General features: G+C 35.2%; 4 protein-coding genes, 1 non-coding gene and 1 pseudogene across 7 annotated transcripts; all 6 read left to right on the top strand.

Annotated features, from left to right (window-relative positions):
- On the top strand, window positions 5,861-8,201 carry LOC109344099 (serine/arginine-rich SC35-like splicing factor SCL30A; the record flags this gene model as incomplete). Its single annotated transcript, XM_019582718.1, is given in 4 exon segments — window positions 5,861-6,051; window positions 6,538-6,699; window positions 7,237-7,374; window positions 7,699-8,201. Coding segments are annotated over 4 exon segments (702 nt in total), but the record flags the coding sequence as incomplete, so codon positions are not given.
- Window positions 8,656-11,876, top strand: LOC109342468 (annotated as a pseudogene).
- Window positions 13,442-15,890, top strand: LOC109344100 (pentatricopeptide repeat-containing protein At5g39980, chloroplastic). Its single transcript, XM_019582719.1, has 2 exons — window positions 13,442-14,014; window positions 14,092-15,890. The coding sequence occupies exons 1-2, from the start codon at window positions 13,473-13,475 to the stop codon at window positions 15,557-15,559; spliced, it is 2,010 nt and encodes a 669-aa protein (XP_019438264.1). The 5' UTR covers window positions 13,442-13,472; the 3' UTR covers window positions 15,560-15,890.
- LOC109344102 (TBC1 domain family member 13-like) lies at window positions 17,524-21,209 on the top strand. The gene is made up of 9 exons (XM_019582722.1): window positions 17,524-17,787; window positions 17,860-17,952; window positions 18,050-18,154; window positions 18,235-18,378; window positions 18,949-19,047; window positions 19,151-19,279; window positions 20,080-20,259; window positions 20,429-20,545; window positions 20,747-21,209. Exons 1-9 carry the CDS (start codon window positions 17,551-17,553, stop codon window positions 20,906-20,908), a joined length of 1,266 nt encoding a protein of 421 aa, XP_019438267.1. The 5' UTR covers window positions 17,524-17,550; the 3' UTR covers window positions 20,909-21,209.
- On the top strand, window positions 21,643-21,735 carry TRNAY-GUA. Its single transcript has 2 exons — window positions 21,643-21,679; window positions 21,700-21,735. It is a non-coding gene; the product is annotated as a tRNA-Tyr (tRNA).
- Window positions 22,050-24,717, top strand: LOC109344103. Of its 3 annotated transcripts, none has more exons than XM_019582725.1 (9): window positions 22,050-22,084; window positions 22,158-22,417; window positions 22,499-22,641; window positions 22,720-22,799; window positions 22,873-23,077; window positions 23,594-23,649; window positions 23,750-23,845; window positions 23,936-24,116; window positions 24,327-24,717. In XM_019582725.1, the coding sequence occupies exons 1-9, from the start codon at window positions 22,065-22,067 to the stop codon at window positions 24,447-24,449; spliced, it is 1,164 nt and encodes a 387-aa protein (XP_019438270.1). In that variant the 5' UTR covers window positions 22,050-22,064; the 3' UTR covers window positions 24,450-24,717. The 3 variants fall into 3 exon arrangements, with proteins under 3 accessions (XP_019438270.1, XP_019438271.1, XP_019438268.1); XM_019582726.1 differs by having other exon boundaries at window positions 24,330-24,717; XM_019582723.1 differs by having other exon boundaries at window positions 22,499-22,799.

Here is a 24,968-nt window from a genome sequence, read left to right on the forward strand (position 1 = left end):
CTATCGTTATCCTCATCCTCATCCTCATCCACATCCTATCCTCATTCTCATCCTCATCCTAATCCTCATCCTCCTCCTCATCCTATCCTTATCCTCATCCACATTCTCATCCTCATCCTATCCTAATCCTCATCCAATCCTCATACTCGTCCTAATCCACATCCTATCCTCATCCTCATTTTCGTCCTAATCCTATCCTTATCCGCATCCTAGCCTCATCCTCTTCGTCATCCTCATCGTCTTCGTCGCCCTCATCCTCGTTCACGTCCTCATCCTATCCTCGTCCTCATCCTCCTCCTCATCCTATCCTCATCCTCATTCTCGTCCTCATCCTTATCCTCATCCTCATCCTCATTCTCTTCCTCTTCCTATCCTCCTGAATGACAGATATCACATGGCTCAGTGTTGGCTTTAGTATTTATGCAAGAAAACATTTTACTCAATATGGCAAGCTTGGCATTGGAGGGGTGACCAAGTCTTTTATGCTACAAGTCATAGCTGCAATGATTGTTAATCTCAGTTTCCCCAACATTATTAACTAGAGTATTGAAACTGTAATGTAAATTCTTAGCACTAATGATGTATAACCCCCCTTTTGTCTCAATTGCACCAATCATCCTCAATATGGACTCTTCATGTATCACACATTTAGAGTTGGTGAAAGTTAACTTCCAGTTAAGGGTAGAGGTTAATCTGGAAACAAAAATTAGATTAAAACTGAAGTTAGGAATATAGAGAACATTGCATAGACATAAATCATTTGAAAAGAAAATGGTTCTTGCAATGTTACTCACAACCTCATTTTCATTAGGCAGTCTAGTCTAATTTGAATAGGATCAATTCTCTTGAAGAATTGGAATTTTGATAAACAGAAGCAAACATGATCAGTTGATCTTGTATCAAGAACCCAATCCTTTGATCCAATACCACAAGCCATTAGTTGAGGATTACCTTGACTTAGAGAATCAACATTGGCAACTTGATTTGTAACTTGATTCACTTGGTGATTGGTTGGCTCCTTGATCATAGCTAAAATAGCTTTTTGTTGATTAGTAGTAAAGACTCTTATGTTTTCTTTGGTATCTTGATCATTTTCTTCACTGCAACTAACAATATTGTTGATATTGTTTTTCTTCTTACAGTGAGGAGGAAACACATGTTTCTTTTAACAAGTGTCCACAGTGTGATCAACTTTGTTACAATAGGAGTAAATCTTGCCATTAAAACTTCCTTTTCCTTCATTACTCACAAAATCTCTTCATATGCTAGTGTTAGTGAAGGTTCCAAATCCTCCTCCCTTAGACTTAAGCCTACTAGGATTCTCATTAGAGGTATTAGCAAGAATCCTTACATCACCTAATTGGTCACTTACATCCAGAAATTGTCTTTCTTGTTGACTAATAAGGGAAATTTTTTGTTTATGGATGGCAAAGAATCCATTAGCATGATTTGTGATCTAACAGCAAAATAGTTCTCATTAAGACCTCGCAAGAATCTAATGACATAGTCATTTTTCCTATAGGATCTAACAATCCCAACAAGTTTAGAGTCACATTGTATTGGACATAATGGTATGAGTATGAAATTATCTAATTCTTGTCATAGCCCTTTCAAATGTGTGTAATAAGCATCAATGGATAGATTTACATGCCTTACACTATAAATTTGTTCTTTTAAATCACAAATCCTAAAAACATCACCTTGACAATATTTTTCCTTTAGATCTTCCCAAACCTCAAGAGATGTATCCAACCAAAGAATGCTCTGCAAGATTGCTTTGTCTATTGAGTGGTTGATCCAGGAAAGCACTAGAGTATTACATATATCTTATACTGCAAATGAAGGATCTATTGTACTGGTTTTGGAAGAGATCCATCTATGAATTGCATTTTGTTTTTGGTCTTTAGAGCCATCATCATGGCTTTTGACCAGAAATGATAATTGATTCCTATTAATGGAGGAGACACCAAGCCCACTCCAGCATTTTTATTTGGGCTCATGTAAAAAGGGGTCAAGGGATCACTGAGGGGGTTGATTAAGGCAACAATATTTATCATGACTGATAATGAAAAGAACGAATAAGCAAGAAGAAGAAGATGATGGAGAAATATCAGAGTAGAAGAATGCACAACAGAGCATCTATTGATGCTTTGATACCAACTTAGAAAATAAAACTCCAGCAATGCACCTTGGTTATTGAATGCAAGAGAGAAAAGAGAGAAGAGATTGAAGATAAAAGGGAAAGAGGAAAAACTGAAATTTTATTCTATATTGAAAGTGAATTGATTACAAACTAGAAGCATCAACATAATATATAGGCTGATTCATAACAACCTTCTAACTAACTATAACAAACTAATGTGAAGAAGGATTGCACATAAAATACATAGTAATGGTATCCCTAATGTATAAATTCGGGTTCCTTGATAATGAAAAAACAATTGACTTAAATGTTGACTTTTAGAATTTCCCTCAAGACTTAGAACCATTGATTGTTGATCATGCTTGGATTCATGATTGAGCATGTCTTGTCCATGATACTCCAAAGGTGTGCCAATGCATTGAGAAACAGGGCCCAAGTTCAAGTCATGATGATGCGTCAGGGATGTTGTCTTGACTAAGGAGTCTGCATCATGTTGCATTGTCTTGGCTGAGATGACCAAGCTTCCAATCAAAGTTGTTACTCTATGCTACACAAGCTTGATCAAAGAGGCTGAACTGGAGTATGCATTTGGCTTGACAGAGGCTGCAATAGCTGGAACATCATGCATCACATCAACATGATCATGCATCAACCTACAAGAAATTGGCTTGTGAGATTGAATTAAGTTTAATAGAAACCATATCAAAATTGTGGCATGATGGTCATTTACAATTTAAAATTTTAAGTTCATGGATGTATATATAATATGGGGAAGAAAAAAACCTTGATCTTGACTTGACAATAAATGATGAAAATGTAATAGTTTAGGAAGTTTGGAGCTAACACAATGTCTTTTCCTTACAATAAATGGAAAGAATGAGTTATCCTTATAAGTTGACATGAATTTATATGTTATGGTAAGAAATTTTCATATACTTCGTTTAAGGATAAAGTTCAACAAAGAGCATGAAAAATGAAACTAACATAAAAGGGATTGAATTTGCCAACTTTCTTTAAAGTTAAATCTTTTAGCAGAATAAAACTAATTTTAATCAATACATATAAATTCAAATGATTAACTTGTATGTTCTATTCTTCAATGTTGTTGAGGTTATTTATAGGTGAAATATTCAATATAATTGTTATCATGGTCAGTGGAACTTCGCTAGAACTTCTTCTTGAAATTAATATCTATTGAGATTTATCTTCTCTTCATCTTAATTTTCTCTTCTACTTCTGGAACGACATTAATGCTTGATAGTTGTCCTACTTTGAGTATTTAATATTTCATAGTTCTCAAAGTTTTCTAATGAAAGAGAGAACATGGTTATTCAAATCTCAAAAGGTGATGACCAAGATTTTGAGTTCATCGTAAACAATACCTAAACCTACATTCAACTATTCACATTCTTCTCAGTTAATAAAGCATTTCACATACAATTATTCAAACAATTTGATATTTTAATCAATAAAACTTTCTAATCCCAACACCTTTATTCCAAGGGAAGGTTAATAGAAGTGTTTTAATCCTATTCTAGAGAAGATTTGGCGCATGGCTACTTGGAAATCTATTCTACTCAATAAAGCAAGTCGTGTGTGTCTTGCAAAGTCTATTATCTCTTATATCCCTATTTACAACTTATGCGGTTACCCCAAAGTGTTTGAAAATGCATTGATAAGATGACGAAAAATGAGTCTTAATTTGGTGAATTGGGATGTTCTCACGAAGCCAAGGCAGGATGGTGGGCTTGGTATCAGGGATTCTATAACTGCCAACATTTCCCTTCTTGGTAAGATGTGATAGAAAATGATGAGTAATAGTGATAAGCTTTGATGTTGAATTCTACAAAATAAATATTTGGGAGAAAAGTCCTTGTTATTTTCTCCTCAAAAAGCTTCAATTTCTTATATATGGAGGAATATTGTAAAGGCTATTCATGTGTTCTATGAAGACTTCTCTTTGCATATGGGAAGTGGGGATCGATCACTGTGGTATAATAATTGGTTAGGCTTGGACAAGTTATGTGCTTATATTCACTTCGTCAACATCTCAGACACTCAACTCCAAGTGAAAGATCTTTGGAATAAGGGCAACTGAGATTTTAGTACTCTATATACTATGATTCTTTCGAAGTTAAAAGCCTTCATTTGTAGTCACTTTTTGCCAGGTTCTTCTATTGAGGATGATGGCTAGATTTGGAATTGTAATACATATCCTATACTACGAAGTTTGGGTATTTGTGGCTTATTTCTCATGAGAATGAAGATGTTTCTTATTCTGATGTTTGGAGGTTGTTGTGGCATTTGAGAATTCATAAGAAGGTGGTGAAATTGATATTGTGGCTTGGGTTTAACGAGGTTTTAGCATCCAATGATCTTCGCCATAAAAAGGAATATGTCTTTAGATTCAACTTGTATGAGATGTCAAGCAGGTATTGAGGAAATTATGCATATTTTTAGGGATTGTCCGAAGTCCGCTTTGATATGTTCGAGACTAGGGTCGAAATCTTCGTCCTTTTGGGTGACTCAATCCTTCTGTTGTTGGATTTTGGAGAGCCATAAGGACTGGAGTGGGTTGCTCTTCTTGACAGGTGTTTGGTGGGCATGGCGATGGAGGAATAAACTCTATTCTTTGGGATTGTCCTTGGGATATCAATTTAGTTGTCTGTTCTATTCACCAAGATTTTTGGAAATGACAATATTTGGGGGGAAATGCTGATATTGAAGTTGTTCAACCCATGATCTGTTGGTGTTACCCTAAGCTTAATGTTGATGGTAGTTGTATCATTAGCTCAAACATAATAGGAGGGGGTGGTGCTCTTCGAGATCATAATGGGAGGTGGATATCAGGGTTCTCTACAAACTTTAGTAACGACTCATCAATATTAGTGGAGCTGATGGTTATGGAACGAAGATTGGAAATGGCTTGACACTTGGTACCAGAGATTCTCTTCAAATACATACATTAGAGTTAATGGATTTAAATGAGTATCCAATAATTATCTGTGATAATTAAGGTATTCAAATCGATTATTTATATCTAATAGAAATTCATGGATATTGGATAGATACTCAATCGATTCAAAAAACAAAAAAAATCAAAATAACGTTCTTGTTTTTTCAATTTCATTTAATATTAAAGAAAACTAAATTTAAGCAACAAATTTATTCATGATTCTCATTCTCACTTTTAATTTTAATATTCTATTAATTTGATATCAATTATATCACATATTTATATAGTTAATATAATTTTTTTTTAAGTACGTAACATATATAAGATATAAGTATGATAACAGTAAAAGTAAAAAAAAAAAACATATATAAGTGTGAGAAAAAAATGTTTATACTTATATTTAACTATCATTGACTCTCACATAAAAAAATAATAATTCAAATGAATGAAAGGTGAATGATATATAAACCTACAATGCATAGATAAGGGGATTAATTTGGTTATCTAAGAAGCCGTAACCCTAGTATAATAATAAGAATGATATGAGTGGATGGTGTAGGTAGATCTATTGAGTTATTATTACTTGTTTGGTGATTCAGGCGAAGATGAGAGGAAGGAGTTATAGCCCATCTCCGACTCCACCACCACCACCTCATACACATAGGGATGGCGGTGGTGGAGGAGGAGGAGGAGGAGGAGGAGGAGGAAGAAGAAGGGGTTACAGCAGCAGAAGAGAAAGTGGTAGAAGTCCAAGTCTGCCACCACCACCACCACCACCACCACCATCACATAGAGATAGAAGGGATAGAGGGTACAGCAGAGACAGAGATCTTCCAACAAGTCTTCTCGTTCGTAACCTCAGTCATGATTGCAGGCCAGAGGATATTCGAAGACCCTTTTCTCAATTCGGTGCTCTTAAAGACATTTACCTCCCTAAGGATTACTACACTGGGTTTGTTACATCATTACTCTCTCTCTCTCTCTCTCTCTCTAAGGATTATTTATCATATATTATTATTATTATTATCAACACACAATACATAAAAACATGAATTTCCATCTAGGGCATACTATTATAATAGAAGTGTGATTTAGAGTTTTGAAGACATCAATCAAGTAAGTAGAGACTAGAGAGTACTTGGTTGTGAAGAATGAATGAATGAATGAATGAATGAATGAATCATCTTATTCCTACTTCAAGATTTCAAGTTACATGATCATTATCATCAAGATCGAAGCTTTTCAACTCATCTTATATTTCACTCACAATTAAAAGGTCAGCAGCCTAGTGCTACTGCTTGCTTGCTTTATTATCAATCATCAATAATACTATTGGCTTCGGGCTATTTCGGTAATGTTTTATGTACAAACTTCCTATCTTTTATTCAGACTACCTCCCTGTTGTGACTATGTTTAGATTTTGCTTCTGTTTTGGCAGAGAACCCCGTGGTTTTGGTTTTGTCCAGTTTGTGGATCCTGCTGATGCCGCCGATGCTAAACATCACATGGATGGTCAATTTCTTCTTGGTCGTGAGTTGACTGTTGTCTTTGCTGAGGAGAATAGAAAGAAGCCAACTGAGATGAGGACCAGAGAAAGAGGGTAGGCTTTCCCTATATATATTTAGTTAACCTTCCACCATGCCTTGTTCATAACAATCCATGATTGTATTCTATTTTCTCCCAAAAAATCTTAGAGGTTTAATCTTTATATTTTGGAGCCTTAGAGCTTGATTTATGATAAACTTATATTAAAGCCTTGGAGGCTTAGACTTATTTTGGTTGTATGTTATGGGTGCTTATTGTGGTTATATCTTCAATTTGGTGTATTTATATATGTAGGCTATAAGTTACTTCTATATTATTTTCTTAGTTGTAGTGGCTATCCCGTTATAGTGTTTTTGGGGTAGGCCACTATCCTACTGTAGTATTTTTGGGGTCGGCCGGCCGCTATCCGCAATTGACTACCTAGGTTAGCCCCCCTTTAGGGATGAACTCTACTTTAAAAGAGCCTTATTCAATTGTAAAATTGTAGTGTTATACCTCATTTCTATGCAGTTGTCTTTAATATTTTGCTTATTGCATCACAGTGGTCAAGTGGAATTCTGATTGTCTATTTTTAATGTTAATGCCTTCATAGGGGTCGATCTAATGATCGAAGAAGGTCTCCTCCTCGCTACTCTCGATCACCCCGCTACTCTCGATCCCCACCACCACGTCACAGATCTCGCAGCCATCACTATTATTCTCCTCCTCCTAAGCGACGGGAATATTCAAGGTATCTTGCCAGTAATTATTCTTGTTATATTTACTGCATGCATTCTTTTTCAAACAATGCCTTTTCTCTAGTTTTTATATATGCCTTTCCTCAATTTAGTTCTTATTTAAGATTCATGGGCCTATATTATTAGGTTAAAGTTACCTGTTGTATAAGTATTTGTGTGGGACTTTCTTCATGAACTATGGTCATCAATGTGCAAGTGTTATTAGCAGTTTTTATAGAATAATTGGCAACAACACTTTTTAGTGTGAAAAAAACTTAAAACAAACTGGTCCTAGTTCAGTTTCCTTTCAGTTGTTTGATACATAAGCTGTTTTGTAGGTCTGTGTCACCTGAGGAAAGAAGATACAGCCGAGAAAGATCATATTCACCGCAGAAAAGAGAGAGGTCATACTCACGGTCTCCACCACCCTTCAATGGCAGTGGCTCAAGGAATCGAAGCCAGAGTCCAGCAAAGGACCCCCCAAGCCGGAGCAGAAGTCCCACCCCAGACCGGGAATCAAGCCGTGGTGCTAGGTCTCCCAGTCCGTGATAAGGGGAAAGAGACTGATTTGGAGACTGTTAGATATTGAATATTGGTTGAATATTTGTTGTTTCCTTAACTCTGATAAAATGGAGTTGGATTTTTAAATATCAGAGTTGTTTTGTTGCTTCAGTTTAAACATGGTAGGGCAAATTTAGTTATTAGTTTGGACATTGTTTTGAAGTTTGTTAGTATTTTCCGTCTGTTTTTTAGTTGGATAAATTGCTGTGGATTGTTGTTAATGTTGTCCATCTATACGCTTTGGTGTTTTTTGCGTTTAAACTTTAAATGTTTGCTTTTATATGTTTTGGGTTCGTCAAAGTTGTTCATGTGCAATGCAATGAGCTCCGGAGTAACACTGGTCATATTTAATTTGATAAATACTGGTATACTTTATTAAGTTATTTGCTGAGTAAATACCTTATTTAATAAACCAATGAATGAAGTTTGCCTTTAAGAGTGGGTTCTAATAATATCTGATACAAAGTAGCAATCAACTTAAGAGATGAAGGTAGAACATTAAGGCTTGGTTGTTGTATAAAATATATAAAATGATGTTATGGAATTAGTGTTATTTGGAAACGTGGAGCGGGTAATGATAAACAAACCTTTAAGGTCTCGAGACAGAGATTGTTCTTTTCCTCTTCCTTCTCAACCAATGAATACATAGTCTCTTCCTATTCCTCTTACAGCACACAAACACAGGTTAAGTATCCTTTATTTCTCTTCATCCCATACTAATATTATTACTTTCGATGGGGAAGAAAGGGAGAAAGAAGAGTCGTGTTTCGTCCATTGTGGTTACAAACAAGGACACTTGTACTGCTACTACTGCTATTGCTCCTCATGTTTGCCCTCATATTCTAAAAGGTGTTAATTTGAATACATTCTCTGCTAACATTGCCTCTTTTCCTTCTTCCATAACCTGTCAAGATTGTAGTAAACGAAAAGGAAAAGGAAAATGTAAAGATGCAAATAAGAATATATGGGTTTGTTTGAACTGTGCTCATTTTACATGTGGAGGCCTAGGTCTCCCTACAACCCCACACTGCCATGTCCTCACCCACTCAACACAAACACGTCACCCCTTGTTTACTCTGTTTGATAAACCTCAATTCTGTTGGTGCTTTCGTTGCAATATGCCTATCCAACACACTGATCAGACTAGTCATCTTCTATCTCATGCTCTCAACTTGTTCAAACAACATTCATCCCTTAAATCACCGCCCAATCCTCACATTTCTCCTACTTCAGATATTCAATCCAAAACTCTCATCACAACCGCTAGTTCATATGGACGAGGTGGTTATGTAGTTAGAGGTATGCTTAATCTTGGGAATACTTGCTTCTTCAATTCAATCATGCAAATTCTGCTAGCTATGGATAACTTGCGTCACAACTTTCTCAACCTGGAAGCTCCTGTTGGGGGGCCACTACTTAGTTCCTTCAAGAAACTGTTCATCGAAACAAACCCAGGATCAGGACTGAAAAACATTATAAATCCTCTAGCCTTTTTTTTGTTGTGTATGTTCCAAGTCTCCACAGTTTCGAGGATATCAGCAGCATGATAGCCATGAATTTCTCCGTTGTTTACTGGATGGGTTGAGTACGGAAGAACTAGCTGCAAGGAAACATAATGTGACCAATTCTAATAATACTCTAGTTCATGCTTTATTTGGGGGTCAGATATCTAGTACAGTATGTTGCACTCATTGTGGGCATTTTTCAACCGTTTATGAGCCTTTTTTGGATCTTTCTCTTCCTGTTCCAACTAAGAAGCCTCCACCTAGTAAGGCTCAACAAGTATCTCGAACCAAAAATACAAAACTTCCACCAAAAAAGGGTGGAAAGAGTCGAGCCAAGGGTAGAAAGGATGTGGGTCCCTTACCTACCCAAAGCCTATCAAACCAATTATCCGGCCCTGCTCCGTCAAACACATCATCAGTTGTTGCAGAGATGTTGGATTCTTCTGGTGATTCTACTGTACAAGGTTCTGAAGAAATAAGCAATACAGCTGATAAATATGACTTATCTTCACCTAAGTTTGTTGCTGTCGCAGAGTCTCAGAATACTCAGCAGGTGATTGATAATGCTATTAAGAACATGCTCGCTTCATGGGACGATTTTACATGGCTGGATTTTGTTGAAGATGGAAACGTGGCAGGTGAAAGTGATTTCATTTCCCAGGAGGATACTCTGGAGGTACATGATGCTGAAAACAACAATGAATGTTTAAAAGAATTACATGTACAGGTGGCTACCTGTGAGTCTCATGGTCCAGTTAATTTCCTTAAGGATAATGAGGAAGACCAAAACCCAAGACCAGATTCTTCTTTAGAAAATGGGTGGAAAGATGAGGTTCCATTACAAGTTCAAGGTTCAGAAGTGCTGTTACTTCCATATAAGGAAGAAAGTCCCTCTGCTGGTGAGATCATTGGTAAAGATGGTGAGGCCTCCTCGTCTGTTTTAGACCGTGGTCAAGAAGAATTGGAGTTTGATGGCCATGGTGACTTATTCGATGAGCCTGAAGTTGTTGTTGCTGGGCCTGCTCCTAGACCTACTTTAAGTGGTGAGGTCGTTGGAACAGGTTTTATTGTTGGAAACAACAATGAGTCTGAACCAGATGAAGTAGATGATACAGATTCTCTGGTCTCTGTAGGGAGTTGCTTGGCACATTTTATAGAACCTGAGCTTCTCTCAGATGATAATGCTTGGTATTGTGACAACTGTTCTAAACTTATCCAATGTCAAAAGATGAAAACAAATAAACTGGTAAAAAATGTATCCAATGGAAATGAGACCAGTGGTCACAAAGAACCAGGGCATGCAGCTTGTTCTGTTAAAGTCGGAGGCCTTGGTAATGTAGATATTGGAAATGGCGAAAATGTAGGAAGTTCAGTTTCTCATGTTAAAAATGGCATGGAACTTGAAAGGGGTCAAATACATGAGTTGAGTACAAATACTAATGATAGGGATCATGGCGCGTTAGAGATGAAAGATAAGCATAATGAGGAATTAGAGTATTCAGGTTCTCATAAAGCTTCCAACAAAGAAAGTTGCAACCGTCAAGCTGCTGATTCTTCTAGTACTTTGCATATGAGTGACACTGTCCAAAAAAGTGATACTTGGATGTTAGGTGAATACAACAAGGATTCAAATGAACACAATGAGGAAGAGGCCAACTCTAAAAGTGTGAAAGTGAAGAGGGATGCTACTAAGAGGGTCCTCATTTATAAAGCTCCACCTGTTTTGACCATTCATTTAAAGAGATTCAGCCAAGATGCATGTGGTCACTTAAGTAAATTAAACGGTCATGTCAGCTTCAGGGAAATAATGGATCTCAGACCATATATGGATCCCAGGTATTTTGTCAAATTTGGTAGATCCGGTTTGGAGTCTGAACAACTAACTAATAATCTCCTAATGCTTCAACGATTTTGCTTTTATTTTCATACTGAATCTGTTTTCTTTTTAAGTGTTAGGGATTGTCATTTTATTTTAATCATACGGAATATTATACTGCATACTGGAATATTATACATCATGAAAATTGTATCTATCGTATGATTTAATCACTTTATTCATATTTTTGAATCTCTATACGATGTATTATACTGTACACATATCTGTGCTACTAAGCTTCATTGCAAACAGTTTGGATTTGTATATTCATTTACCTTAGATGTTTTCCTCCTTTTATATAATGTATTGATCCATTGGATGTACTCACTTTGAATATTGTTGAAACAGGTGCGTAAATGAAGAGAATTATGAATACCATTTGGTTGGTGTGGTGGAGCACGTAGGAAGTATGCGAGGGGGTCACTATGTTGCATATGCGAGAGGAATGGCAGATAAAGGGAATGAAAATGAGGGTTCCACATGGTATCATGCCAGTGATTCAGATGTGCGTGAAGCTTCTCTCAATGAAGTTCTTCATTGTGAGGCATACATTTTATTTTATGAAAAACTTTGAGTGGAACATCAACTTTCCAGGTATTTATTTTGTATTTGCAGTAGAGATTGAGCTTTACCGTATTAGAGAAGAGAGAAAGAGTGAATTAAGTCATTGCAAGTCAGAGTAAAATCAATTACTCATATGAGATCTTGAATGTACAACGCGATAGCATACAATCAAAAATCAATTTTTTTTCTGCTTACTCGGATATTGTGGATCGATAGTTGAAACTTGAAACCCTACTAATGAGTGCTGGGTTTATTTTTTTCTGCTTACCATTGCTGACAAACTTCATTAAGTGAAAAGAGATAATTTAAGTGAAGCAAAGGCAACAATAACTAAAGTCAGGGATTCGATTTCCCAAGAAAAAGTAAGTAGTTTTTATTTAAGCACGCATGAAACTCATTAAGTGAAGGGGAGTAAAATGTCGATGACATTCACTTTTGGTCCAATATTTTCAAAACATACACATTGACCCTTTCTCCTTACTCGAAGATACAATTTTTCTTCAAGCAAAAAATTCAAGTCATTGACGTCCTGCATGGATTTATAAATCTAGCCCGTGGGTTAATTCTGACAGCAACAGTAACCATCACCAAAACAATGTGAAGTAGCCGAAGGAAAATAAGGTATAATAACAATATTCAGCTAAATAATAAAGGATAGAAGATAAGGTATGTTGAGATGTCTTTGGAGTTCGAAAGTATTATTATATTCAGCTAAATGATAGGTGAATGCACAAAGTTTTTACACCGACAATACTATATATTACACTCTATATGTTATAATATTCTGTGAGAGGAGCTGTGCCGTTGGAATACAGTTTTTTTTCCTTTTCAAAGAACTGTAATTGAGCATTAAATTTGAGTTCGTTTATTTTGCTATACAATCCTGACCGAATAATTAATGAGTTCGAATAATTCATGAATAACTCAACTTCATTATTTCCTTCATAAAATGTTGGGATGTATCAAACCAAGTTAAAGAATTGGAATGAAAGAGGATAAAATTGTGTTTAGCTAATAAAACAGAATGGAACTGTTTCCTTCAAAATCTCAATTCTTTCCACCACTAATGGACACACATAATGTCTGAAATATCTGAGATGAAACCCAACACTATAAATAAATATTATATAAAATAAAAAATAGAATTAAATATGAGCAAGACAAAATTTAAATCAAGAGTTAATATTTATATATTTTTGTATGATGATGAGGAACGGAAACATTTTTATCTTTTTATACAAAAGATAGCAAAACAAAAAAATGAATTGTAGTTCATTTTTAATCTGACTAAAACATCTCTTGCTCTTCTTGATCAATATAGCATGTAGTTCATTTTTAATCTGACTAAAACATCTCTTACACTTTTTAAAGTTTTGTACAAAAAAATATAAAAAAATAGTGACACATATCAAGAGATGTCTAGTCAAATCGAGACATATATGGGATAAGTGTAATAAAATTTTAAAAAGGTGGTGTAGTAGAAATGGAGTTGAATTAGAGGAAATAAGTATGATGTTGAATAGGGTTCCATAGATTTTGTTATTAGCAATAGAAGTAGGATATGGATGCATATAATAAGATTGTTTGTTATTATTAATAATATGATATGATTATTATTATGATGTATGCTTCCACTGCATTTGTCTCTTCAATCCTTCTTCCCTCATCATCCTACTACTACCTTCTCCCATTCACTAAAACCACTTTTACTTGTAATCTTTCAAAATCTGTTTGGACAAGAACATCATCTTCATACAATAATAAACAACAACAACATCAACAACATCAACATCAACAACAACATCAACGTAGTAGAACACAACAACCTCCACACTTGGATCATGAAGTTGACATGGATGACCTTTTATCTTCCATCAGCGAAACCCAAAATGAACAACAACTCTTCGCTCTTCTCTCTCGTTACAGTGGAAGACAACTCTCCATTCGATTCATGGTTTCACTTCTCTCTCGTCAATCTGATTGGCAGCGCTCCCTCGCTATTCTTGATTGGATCAATCACAAGGCTCGTTATTCTCCTTCTCTCTTCGCTTTCAACGTTGTTATCAGGAATGTTCTCAGAGCTAAGCAGTGGCAACTCGCACACGGCCTGTTTGATGAAATGCGCCAATTGGGTCTTTCCCCTGATAGGTATATATTATAACCAATTACACTCATTCAGACATTAATCTAATGTTTTCTAACAAACTCTTTCCCTTTATATATAGGTACACTTATTCTACCCTCATCACTTATTTTGGCAAACATGGCTTGTTTGATTCTTCTCTCTTTTGGCTCCAGCAGATGGAGCAAGACAATGTGCCTGGTGACCTTGTCTTGTATTCTAATTTGATCGAGCTTTCACGAAAGTTGTGTGATTATTCTAAGGCCATTTCCATCTTCATGAGATTGAAAAGCTCTGGTATTACTCCTGACCTTGTAGCATATAACTCCATGATTAATGTATTTGGGAAAGCTAAGCTCTTCCGCGAGGCACGCCTTCTTCTTCACGAGATGAGGGAAAACGGTGTTCAACCTGACACGGTCAGCTACTCCACGCTTCTCACCATGTACGTTGAGAATCATAAGTTCGTGGAAGCGCTTTCTATGTTCTCTGAAATGAATGAAGGGAAGTGCTCACCTGATCTTACCACTTGTAATATCATGATTGATGTTTACGGCCAGCTTGACATGGCCAAGGAAGCCGACCGGCTGTTCTGGAGCATGAGGAAAATCGGGATTGAACCGAGCGTAGTTAGTTATAATACACTCTTGAGGGTTTATGGAGAGGCTGAGCTATTTGGAGAAGCCATCCAACTGTTTCGTTTGATGCAAAAAAAGTCTATACAACAGAATGTGGTCACCTACAACACTATGATTAAGATTTATGGCAAGTCTCTTGAGCATGAAAAGGCAACAAATCTGATTCAAGAAATGCAGAATAGAGGTATTGAACCCAATTCCATCACATATTCGACAATAATATCGATATGGGAGAAGGCAGGGAAACTAGACAGGGCAGCCATGTTGTTTCAAAAGTTAAGGAGTTCAGGAGCTGAAATCGATCAGGTTCTTTACCAGACGATGATTGTAGCTTATGAAAGGGCAGGTTTAGTCGGTCATGCTAAGCGTCTACTTCAAGAGCTAAAGCAACCAGATAGCATTCCTAGGGAGACTGCCATCACGATTCTTGCTAGAGCCGGTAGAATTGAAGAGGCTACATGGGTTTTCCGACAGGCTTTTGATGCTGGAGAGATTAAAGATATTTCTGTGTTTAGCTGCATGATTGATCTTTTCTCGAGGAACAAAAAGTATGCAAATGTTGTGGAAGTGTTTGAGAAGATGAGAGAGGTGGGATATTTTCCTGATTCTAATGTTATTGCTCTCGTGTTGAATGCTTTCGGAAAGCTGAGAGAATTTGAGAAAGCAGATGCTTTATATGGACAGATGTATGAAGAAGGGTGTGTTTTTCCAGATGAAGTTCATTTCCAGATGCTAAGTCTTTATGGTGCAAAAAAGGATTTCAAGATGGTAGAGTCGTTGTTTGAGAAGTTAGATTCCAATCCCAATATTAACAAGAAGGAGTTGCATCTTGTTGTTGCCAGCATATATGAAAGAGTAGATAGACTTAATGATTCTTCCCGAATCATGAACAGGATGAATCAAAGAGCGACTGGAAATCATGACCGCGCTTAGAAGTATGCATCTAATTTTCCTTCGTTGACTTTGTATTGTTGATGAACATTCTTTGCACATGATCATCCACAAATACTACATTAAGAAAACCTCTGATATTCCTAACTAGGTGTACTATCTCCTATGTAAATATATGATATATTGGGCAACAACACATTTCTGCCTAGCATCATCATTGGTTTAAATCCAGCGTTTATGAGTCCTTCTGAGAAGAAAAAAATGAATCCCCTGACGCTTCTTCGTTTCAAAAAGTTGAGACACTCTCACTATATTGGTTGTGTTTGTTGAAAGGACAATTATCATCTCACCACTTATTTAACACAAATTTTCACTTTTTATAATCATTGATTATATGCTCATTATTGTTTCAACGGCAAAAGCCCATTGATCAATGATTATAAAGTCGGGTAGAAAACAATATCATTACTCTTTTCTCTTGGAAAATCAATATTGAGGTTAGATCAGTGTCTCTATTTTTCTTATTTGTTTGTAAGATTCAATCGTTGAGTGGACACTTTAGTGTTTGCATGATGGTTTAGAGCCTTTATTTCTATCAATGCCTATAAATTTGATGAAGAGATAAATAGACAAGGCTGTACATATTCTACAACTATTATCTCACCAAAATTACTACCCAGAATGAAGTGGACAAAGAAACTCCTAAATATGTTAGTAATGGTCATTGACAACACCTACCAACATTACACAACCTCTATTGATGAATGTGGTGACAATACCACACATACCCCCTTCTCACATCATGATTATCAATGTAAACAGTAAATGATGCCAACTTGGAACATTACAAGGGGGAAAGTAAATTGAACTGCTGAGATGTGATCTTATCCTACCCGTATCATGTTATATCCATTTTTTCATATGCTATTCTACTAATCAAATTTGTAAATATTCAGATATATGTATGCAGAAGGAAATGATCTTTAATGCATTGTTTAAAACACAACCTAAAATAAATTATTCAATAAATATACCATTGTTGATGTTATTGTATTGTTGTAGCTTATTTGTTTTGTTGTTGTTGTCCTTATTTGTTTTTGTTGTCGCTTATTTGCTTTTGTTGATATTAGCACTATTATTGCTGTGTCAATGACATTACATGTGGTGTGACCATTACTTCACCATGAATAATGTGAAACATTTGCCATCACTGTGAACAACCACTAGACAAAGGTTTGTTTCTTCAACTTTATATAAGGACTTATTTAAGTGTTGAAGTCTCTTAATAATACTCATCATTCATTACCATATGAAAGGTTAATACACTGTAAGAAGTATTTAAGAAAAGTTTGGATGATATCTTATCCGACATTCATCCATTTATATGAGAATAATTATTATTATTTTTAACAAAAGCTTTTTAGTAAATATTTTTTAATTATAAATTTTCAATTACTCAGTCTCAATAATTTAATTATAAATTTTCAATTACCGAGTCTGTTAAATTGAAATTACAGGTTACATACTTGCTTCATGCAAATTTTCTTAACATTTTGATTCATGAAAAAATAAAAAAATAAAATGTTATTTAAAAATTGTAAATGTGAGTTGAAATAGCTTTGAGTTTTAGGAATCAAATTATTACATACAAAAATTTTAAGAGTCTAAATATGCCTTTACTCTAAAATAGATTGAATTTTTTTTCTAGAAAATGGAAAACTTTTTTCCAGATATACTCAAGTGTGAAATCCTATATTTAGAACATAAATTGTTCTGTTATATTTTATTATATTTAATATTTACCCTTTATTAGTTTATTTAATTGCCTGGAATAAGCACTTACAAAACACTATATAATACTTGAGCAAATTATATATGGCTATAAAGTATTTGAATAAAGTTATAAAATAAATTGAAGTTGTTAAAAAAAAGTAGAGTAAATAAAGAGTTAAATAAGTGGTGGCAAAATTTGTAGAGAGCACGTATAGGTTACTCTTTCTCGATAGAGAGAGAGAGAGAGAGAGAGAGAGAGTATGAAGAAGAAGAAGCATGTCCCTGACTGGCTCAACAGTTCTCTCTTCTCATCTTCCCCTTCCGATTACCCCTTCTATCCCGACGAACCTCTTTCTCCTCCTCCACCACCACCACCACCACCACCACCTGTCACCGTCATAGAACACGACGAAGACCCAATTCAAGATTCACCACCCACTTCTTCATCCTCTTCTTCCTTCCATGACATCTCCTCTCAACCTCAATTACTCACTGAGGTTTATTACTCAATTACTCATTGCATTGCATTGCATTCATTCATTCTCTTATTGTGACATGTGTTTGTATAGTTATCTAGGAAGGTCATAGACATGCGAGAGTTATGGAGAATCTCTTCTCAAGGTATACCTCATTCTTCTGCTTTACGATCTACTCTCTGGAAGGTACTCACTTACCCTTACCCTTACCCTTTTCTTTTCTTTTCTTTTCTTTTCACTTTTATTCAAATACCTCTTATTCATTTCATATTAACATTTCCAGCTTTTCCTTCGATATCTTCCACCCGATCGCGCCCTTTGGTCGTCTCAATTAGCAAACAAAAGATCTCAATACAAACATTTCAAAGACGACCTTCTCATCAATCCTGTAACTTACTTACTTATTTACTTACTTACTTACTTAATAATATTCTATTTTGCCCTCTCATTGTTTCTGTGGCTAGTCAGTCAGAAATCACAAGGAGGATGTACAACTCCACAAGTTATGACACCGAATGTGCAAGCAGGCTCTTACTTTCTAGATCACAAATCACTCACAGGGATCACCCTTTGAGTCTTGACAACACCAGCATATGGAATAAGTTCTTCCAGGTACTATGCAAAGTTTTCTTATAAATATCATCATATACTTTTCAGACCATTTTTACTTTCTGTCTATCATTATGCATTAACAATGTTGCTTCTAATGCCAATTGCACTAGGTTATAAATTACTTATATTTTTTCCCTTAGTTGTAGCTGCCATCCACTATCCTGCTATAGTATTTTTCTGGGTTGGCCACTATCACAATTGATTACTTAATCTCAGGGGAATGACACTGATCTCCCTTGAGGTTTGTTGACATTATACTTGATATCCTTCCAGTTTGCGGGACTACATACTGAGACCCTTATTATTACAGGTCAGGAGAGGCCAGTGTAATCAGTCTATAAACCTCGAGGTAGGTTTGTGTAATGAAACCGTAAAACTCAAAGAGGTCATTATAATTTCTAAAACAAGAGGGGCATAGGTGTATTTTAAACAAGGTTCAGGAAAGTTCAGTCTTCCTTTATATATCACAGTCAAGGCTACATAAACTTGATGCTCTAATGTTCTGTACTCTGGTAGTCTGGTATGTAAACGACTGTTGTGATAGTAAATGTTCCTCTTTGCATGTTGTAGGATTCGGAGATCATAGATCAAATTGACCGAGATGTAAAGCGCACTCATCCAGATATGCACTTTTTCTCTAGCAATTCTCAAATTGCAAAATCTAATCAGGTTGCTCCTCCATTTCTTTTGAAATCAGTGCAAACTTTGTAACTCAAGCCTTCTCTTGGCATGGACATTTTGAAAATGTTAAATTTTGTTTGGGCATTTTCAGGAGGCTCTAAGGAACATATTAATTATTTTTGCAAAGTTGAACCCAAGTATACGATATGTTCAAGGGATGAATGAGATATTGGCTCCTCTATTCTATGTGTTCAAAAATGACCCCGATGTGGAAAGCGCGGTGAGTATGTCCTTGCATGTTCTTCCCACCCTCTCCCATCTTTCTATTTAACTTTGAAATGTAATTACATAAGTATCTTCTAGAGTTTTATTTATTGGATCCATGTAATCGACCACTGGGTTGTTGTTTGGACTTTGGAAGAAGTATGTATAAAGAGAGAAGGACAAGATATTTCCTAATGTATGCTTTTGAGTGTGTATATTTGGGATTATTTCACAACAAAATCGCTTATTTTAAAAAAAACAAACCAGTTATAATAGAACGAAACATGTTTGGGTAAATTATTTCAATGATTAGAACGTGAAAATAATCAGATTTTTTATTATCTTTATATCTTGTAATCTACTTTGAATAGGATTAAATTATGATGGGTGTGATAGATGAGAGAGAATCGAGTCCCAATACATGAAACACAGTAAACCATTATAAAACTAGATTATTTTGGTTTTAAGCAAACACAAATAGCTTTTGGTTCAAACGAAAATCTATACAATAAGTGACTTATTTAACACAATCTAAAATCAATAGAAAAGGCACCGGAGATGGGGTGGGCAAGATAAATCAAAATTTGGGATATGACTCACCACTTGAAATGTAATGTTGCTTACTAAGGGAACCGAAACAATAAATTGTTGCCAAATGTAATACAATCTTGCCGGGTAAATAAAAGAAAAATGGAAAAGAAATGATTAATATGAGCATGGGAATGTTGAAAGGGTTTTTGTTGAGTGATGTTGATTCATATTACTCATGTTATACGATTTTGATGTTGCTCAGCTGTTCTCAATTATGATATGCAGGCCTTTGCTGAAGCAGACACATTCTTTTGTTTTGTTGAGCTATTAGATGGGTTCCGAGATAATTTTGTCCAACAACTTGATAATAGTGTTGTTGGAATTTGTTCGACAATTGCAAGATTGTCCCAGCTTTTGAAAGAGCACGATGAAGAACTTTGGCGTCATCTTGAGGTCACGACTAAAGTAAGGTGGAGTTTTAAATAGCAGAATCATTTTAGGATTGATGATCCAGTCAATTGGTCTGTTTATACTGTTGTGTGTTCCTCTATAAGTGACGTTTTTGTTGAGTGTACATTCAGGAGATGATTTAACAATGTGTTTTCTTTACACGTTTGCGGTTCTAAATTGTCAGGTAAATCCCCAATTCTATGCATTTAGATGGATTACTCTCCTCTTGACACGGGAATTCAATTTTGCTGACATCCTTCATATCTGGGACACCCTTTTAAGTGATCCAGAGGGTCGACAGGTACATTCTTTTTCCTATTCACTTGTTTTAAAAAGTAAAGGACTTGGCTCTTCTAAAGTGAAGGATGTACTTAACGCATTATACATTAGTGAAGTGCAAGTAGCACTGTACATAATGAAATATAAAATTTCATATTTACTAGGTTTTGAAGGTTGTTACTTTGATACAATAAATTAATGTTGTTTTGTCAATACTGTGTAGGAGACACTTCTGCGGATATGCTGTGCCATGCTAATTCTGGTTCGTAGGCGCCTTCTAGCTGGTGATTTCACTTCTAATCTCAAGTTGCTGCAAAGCTATCCCTCTACAAACATTAGTCATTTGCTCCATGTTGCCAATAAGTTACGTGTACAGTCAGTCTAATGTTTTTTTTTCCACTCAATATTTGAGCCCTTTTCAATTTAATGAGTGTAAATGACTCTGTAAATGTAGGTTCAGAGAGGCAACTTCAATATTTTCATAGTTAGTTATTTCTTTTCCCCTGACCTTGGTGAAATTCACCTGTACTAGGTTGTTTAGGCCTCTTTTTATCAGAGATTATATATACTTGGTTACATTTTAGGCTGTAAAAGTTGTGTTGTTGAGTGAATTGATTGTTGTTATTTGTTAGCTTTGTTTTTGAAGTGAATAAAGTTTGTACGTCAGGCATCATACCCTAATTCTCTGTAATATAGTTTGCTTCTATTTCCCAACCTCAAAGTTATACCAATTATTATTGCAATATGGTATTGGGTTATTCCTATATGCAAGAGGATGGCAATCCCTCATATAAGCTAATAGTTTTTATAATCATTTCCACAATCCTATAAACCAAATTACTTTATCAATAAACAACCAAATTATTATTTTCATTGTACATTTAAATGGTCTACATTCGATTCTTGAGTATATATATGTAAAATTTATTACTTGGAGAAGTTTGTGCTTAGGCAATTCCATAAGAGTATATTTTTAGAAACTTACAAAATGAAAGTCCAACATAACTTGAATGTAGGTTATTGTGTTTATATATAATACTTTATCGACAGTGCCTATAATTACTTTAAGGATTCATAATAGGTATACATCAGCTGGCATATATGAATAATGACATCGTTCCGACCTTAGCTCAGTTGGTAGAGCGGAGGACTGTAGTTGGAGTAATCTTGCAGATCATCCTTAGGTCGCTGGTTCGAATCCGGCAGGTCGGAATTTTTGTTTTTTACTAAACATTTTGACTATAAGCTAATTACAAAGTGTATATTTGAGTTTAGGTAGCGATTAAATGAAGACGTTATTTTGAAAAGAATTTATATGAATTATAAAAATTAGAAATAAGAGTGAGTATTAAATTTAAAATTAAAATGAGAAATTGGAAGAAGAAGTTTGTTAAAAAAAGAGTGGTGAGAAGGAATGGGCCTTAAAATGGAGCAACCCGGTTTGTTTTCGTTTGTTGATAATAATAATAAGGCGCGGGTTTTGATATCATTATTATGATTTTTGAAATTGAAATTGAAATTGAAATTGAAATTGAAAAGAGATGGAGATTCGCAGTGTGAGGTTAGTGAGGTTTTACTTTCTTGTTGTTTGTGTTGTTTAATGTTTGTGTTGTGTAATGTTGTGTTTGTTTCAGTGGAATTGAGAATGATATTGAGAAGCTGAAGCAGCTGTTGCTTTGCAATGACGACGATGACGTTGAATTCAACAATCCTCATCACCATCTTCATCATTTACTTAACCACTTTTCACTTCAGAACCATGACGATGTTGATGTTGATGTTGATGTTGATGCTTCATACATACACAAATTGAATGAAGAACTTCACAACATCCAAGCTCAATCAAATCATTTAGCTAACCAAATTCACAATCTCACCCTAACTCATCTCAATGGTCTCTTTACTCTTTACTCTTTACTACTCCCTCTCTATTTATTATTAATCATTCCATTTAACTTATTATTACCTTTTCCAGAATCTAATCTTTTGGAGGCCAATCTTCAACAAATCCATTCTTCTTTTCATTATATTACATCAAAGGATCACAATCCAGATTTACCTACTCAAGGCGGTGTTCAATCCCCTTCTATTCTCTCACATCATTCTTCAAATTTAGAGGTTTCAATTATACTCTCTTCCCTTTTCCCCTTCTTCCTCACCAATTTCTCTATTTTCATCATTAATATTATATTGCAGGAACTACAACTTGAAACTAAGGTTGATGAAATGAAGTCAATTGTGAAGTCTTTGCAGGATCTTCACCATCAGGTCAAATGGTAATTTAAGATACTCTCACTTCAACTTCATATATTTATCATCATCATAATCATGCCTTATTCATTTGTTTAGGTTTGACACTGTTGATGGGATTGAGGATGCACTAACAGGCCTTAAAGTGCTTGCATTTGATGACAATTGCATGAGGTTATCAATGCAGACTTACATACCAAACTTAGATAAGATGACAGTTCAAGGTATCAATGATGGAGCTGTGGTGCATCATGAGTTATTAATTCAAGTTTTTGAAGGGACTATGAACTTCAACAATGTTCAGGTATTACATTTAATACGTTTCTTACTTTTATTTTCTTTTTGGGGTAGAGGGAGTAACTCTCATAATTTGCTGGATATATTATGTGGTTACATCACTGGGTTTGGTATAGTACCATTGTAAGTGATGAATACACTGTATATGCTGTTTTGCCCTCCAAATATTACTTAAAAGTGTACAAATTTCAACACATTAACCTACTTTTCTTGTTGTGTTATATGAAAGAATCCTATCCCAACATGTAATGATTCCTAAAGATCCTAAGGTGCAGGAAGGCTCTTCCTTTCCAATTCTTGTATCCCTGGTATCAAATTTTGCACGTGATCTTGGCTCCCCCCTTATGTCCTCCTTTAAGAGGGACTTGTTTGATGTTTTTTGATATGCTGCTATTTAGTTATGCCTTAAGAACAACATATCAAAAACATTGAGTAAGCTACTTATTAACATAATTTAGAATTTTTATAATCCTTGTTTGTAACCTGTTGATGATTTATTGTTGATTTTGGTGTTGATATTTAGGTTTTTCCCAATGATATCTACGTGAATGACATTCTTGATGTTGCTAAGTCTGCCAGGTTTGTTGTTTCCTCTTTTTCCTTCTCGTTTTTTTCTGTCTTTTATCATCTGTTCCTTATGGCTAAAAATCATACTTCTGAACTATCATTTTCAATGCAGTGAGTCCTCATTGCAGTGGTTTATAAGAGAAGTACAAGACAGAATTATACAAAGCACACTTAGGCATCTTGTGGTAAAGGATGCTAATAAATCAAGGTGAGACTTTCTTATAGTCCTTTTGTTTTTATGCTCTTAAGTTTGGATTAAAGTTTGATGTTTTTGTTCATCATTTTATGTTCTATGTAGATATTCGCTTGCATACTTGGACAAAGATGAGACTATTGTAGCTCATATGCCTGGAGGAATTGATGCATACATAAAGTTGTCTAATGGTTGGCCAATATTTGCTTCTCCACTGAAGCTGATATCTATCAAGGGATCAGATACTTTGAAGGGTACTTCGCTTAGTTTTCATTGCAAAGTTGAGGTGTGATAATTTTACTCTGCGTTAGCTATAAAATTTGTTTTTTATTATGGTTGTGTACAACCATTCTCACTGTGTTGTCAATGTTTTTTCACCTCTAAAATATTTCTAATTAGTTTTTTGAACCTATTTCTAAAACCATGTACCTTATTTGCATTCTAGCTAGTGTTATTCTGGTCATTACCTGATTGACTTTGAACAATTGATTTTCAGAAGATGGCTAACTCTTTGGATACTCCTATTCGGCAAAATATATTGAGGTTCGTTGATGCAGTTGAAAAGGTACTTAAGGAACAATTGCAGCTTGATCTTCCAGCCAGTGATAGTTCAGCCTAAGGGATGTGATGGTTATTGTAGATACCTCTAGAATCTATGTATGTAATTGAAATTCTGCATCACTTATTCAAACTCCATTTCTACCTGGTGATGCACATGTTATGAATGTTTTGGTAAAAATGATTAGTTTTATGCATTTTAGACTGCTCTTACTAGTTGGACTTGTTGATGTCATAATTATTTGTTATAAACCTGCATTTGTAATTGTGACATTGTTGTATTATATTTGTTTCAACCTCTCCGCTCATAAGAATAAAACTGCATATATATACCTTCTATGACTTCACTAGGTGGAAGCCATATGCAATGAGCACCATTTTTAAATGATATTTGTTCGCCCTTTCCAATTCGTAGTGTTAGTGTATATAACTATTTTATACGACAATGAGAAGATGCATAGTAGTTTTGCATTTTCATTCTCATTCTTCACTATCCGATTGCTACAATATAACTCTTTTTTTTCTTCTTCTAATTAAAAGTTTTAAACTAAAAGGGAATGTTTACCTAAACCAAAACAGA

This window comes from Lupinus angustifolius, chromosome LG03, assembly GCF_001865875.1.
Source record: "Lupinus angustifolius cultivar Tanjil chromosome LG03, LupAngTanjil_v1.0, whole genome shotgun sequence".
NCBI lineage: Eukaryota > Viridiplantae > Streptophyta > Magnoliopsida > Fabales > Fabaceae > Lupinus > Lupinus angustifolius.

What these genes read in the sequence shown, in the direction of transcription:
- LOC109344103 (XM_019582723.1), top strand. Translation starts at nt 22,065, where the DNA reads ATGGAGATTCGCAGTGTGAG. An exon ending in ATGGAGATTCGCAGTGTGAG is followed by an intron (nt 22,085 to 22,157) that starts GTTAGTGAGGTT and finishes TGTTTGTTTCAG; the next exon opens with TGGAATTGAGAATGATATTG. An exon ending in AAGGATGCTAATAAATCAAG is followed by an intron (nt 23,846 to 23,935) that starts GTGAGACTTTCT and finishes TGTTCTATGTAG; the next exon opens with ATATTCGCTTGCATACTTGG.
- LOC109344102 (XM_019582722.1), top strand. Translation starts at nt 17,551, where the DNA reads ATGAAGAAGAAGAAGCATGTCCCTGACTGGCTCAACAGTTCTCTCTTC. An exon ending in AACCTCAATTACTCACTGAG is followed by an intron (nt 17,788 to 17,859) that starts GTTTATTACTCA and finishes GTGTTTGTATAG; the next exon opens with TTATCTAGGAAGGTCATAGA. An exon ending in TATGGAATAAGTTCTTCCAG is followed by an intron (nt 18,379 to 18,948) that starts GTACTATGCAAA and finishes TGCATGTTGTAG; the next exon opens with GATTCGGAGATCATAGATCA.
- LOC109344100 (XM_019582719.1), top strand. Translation starts at nt 13,473, where the DNA reads ATGATTATTATTATGATGTATGCTTCCACTGCATTTGTCTCTTCAATC. An exon ending in TTGGGTCTTTCCCCTGATAG is followed by an intron (nt 14,015 to 14,091) that starts GTATATATTATA and finishes CTTTATATATAG; the next exon opens with GTACACTTATTCTACCCTCA.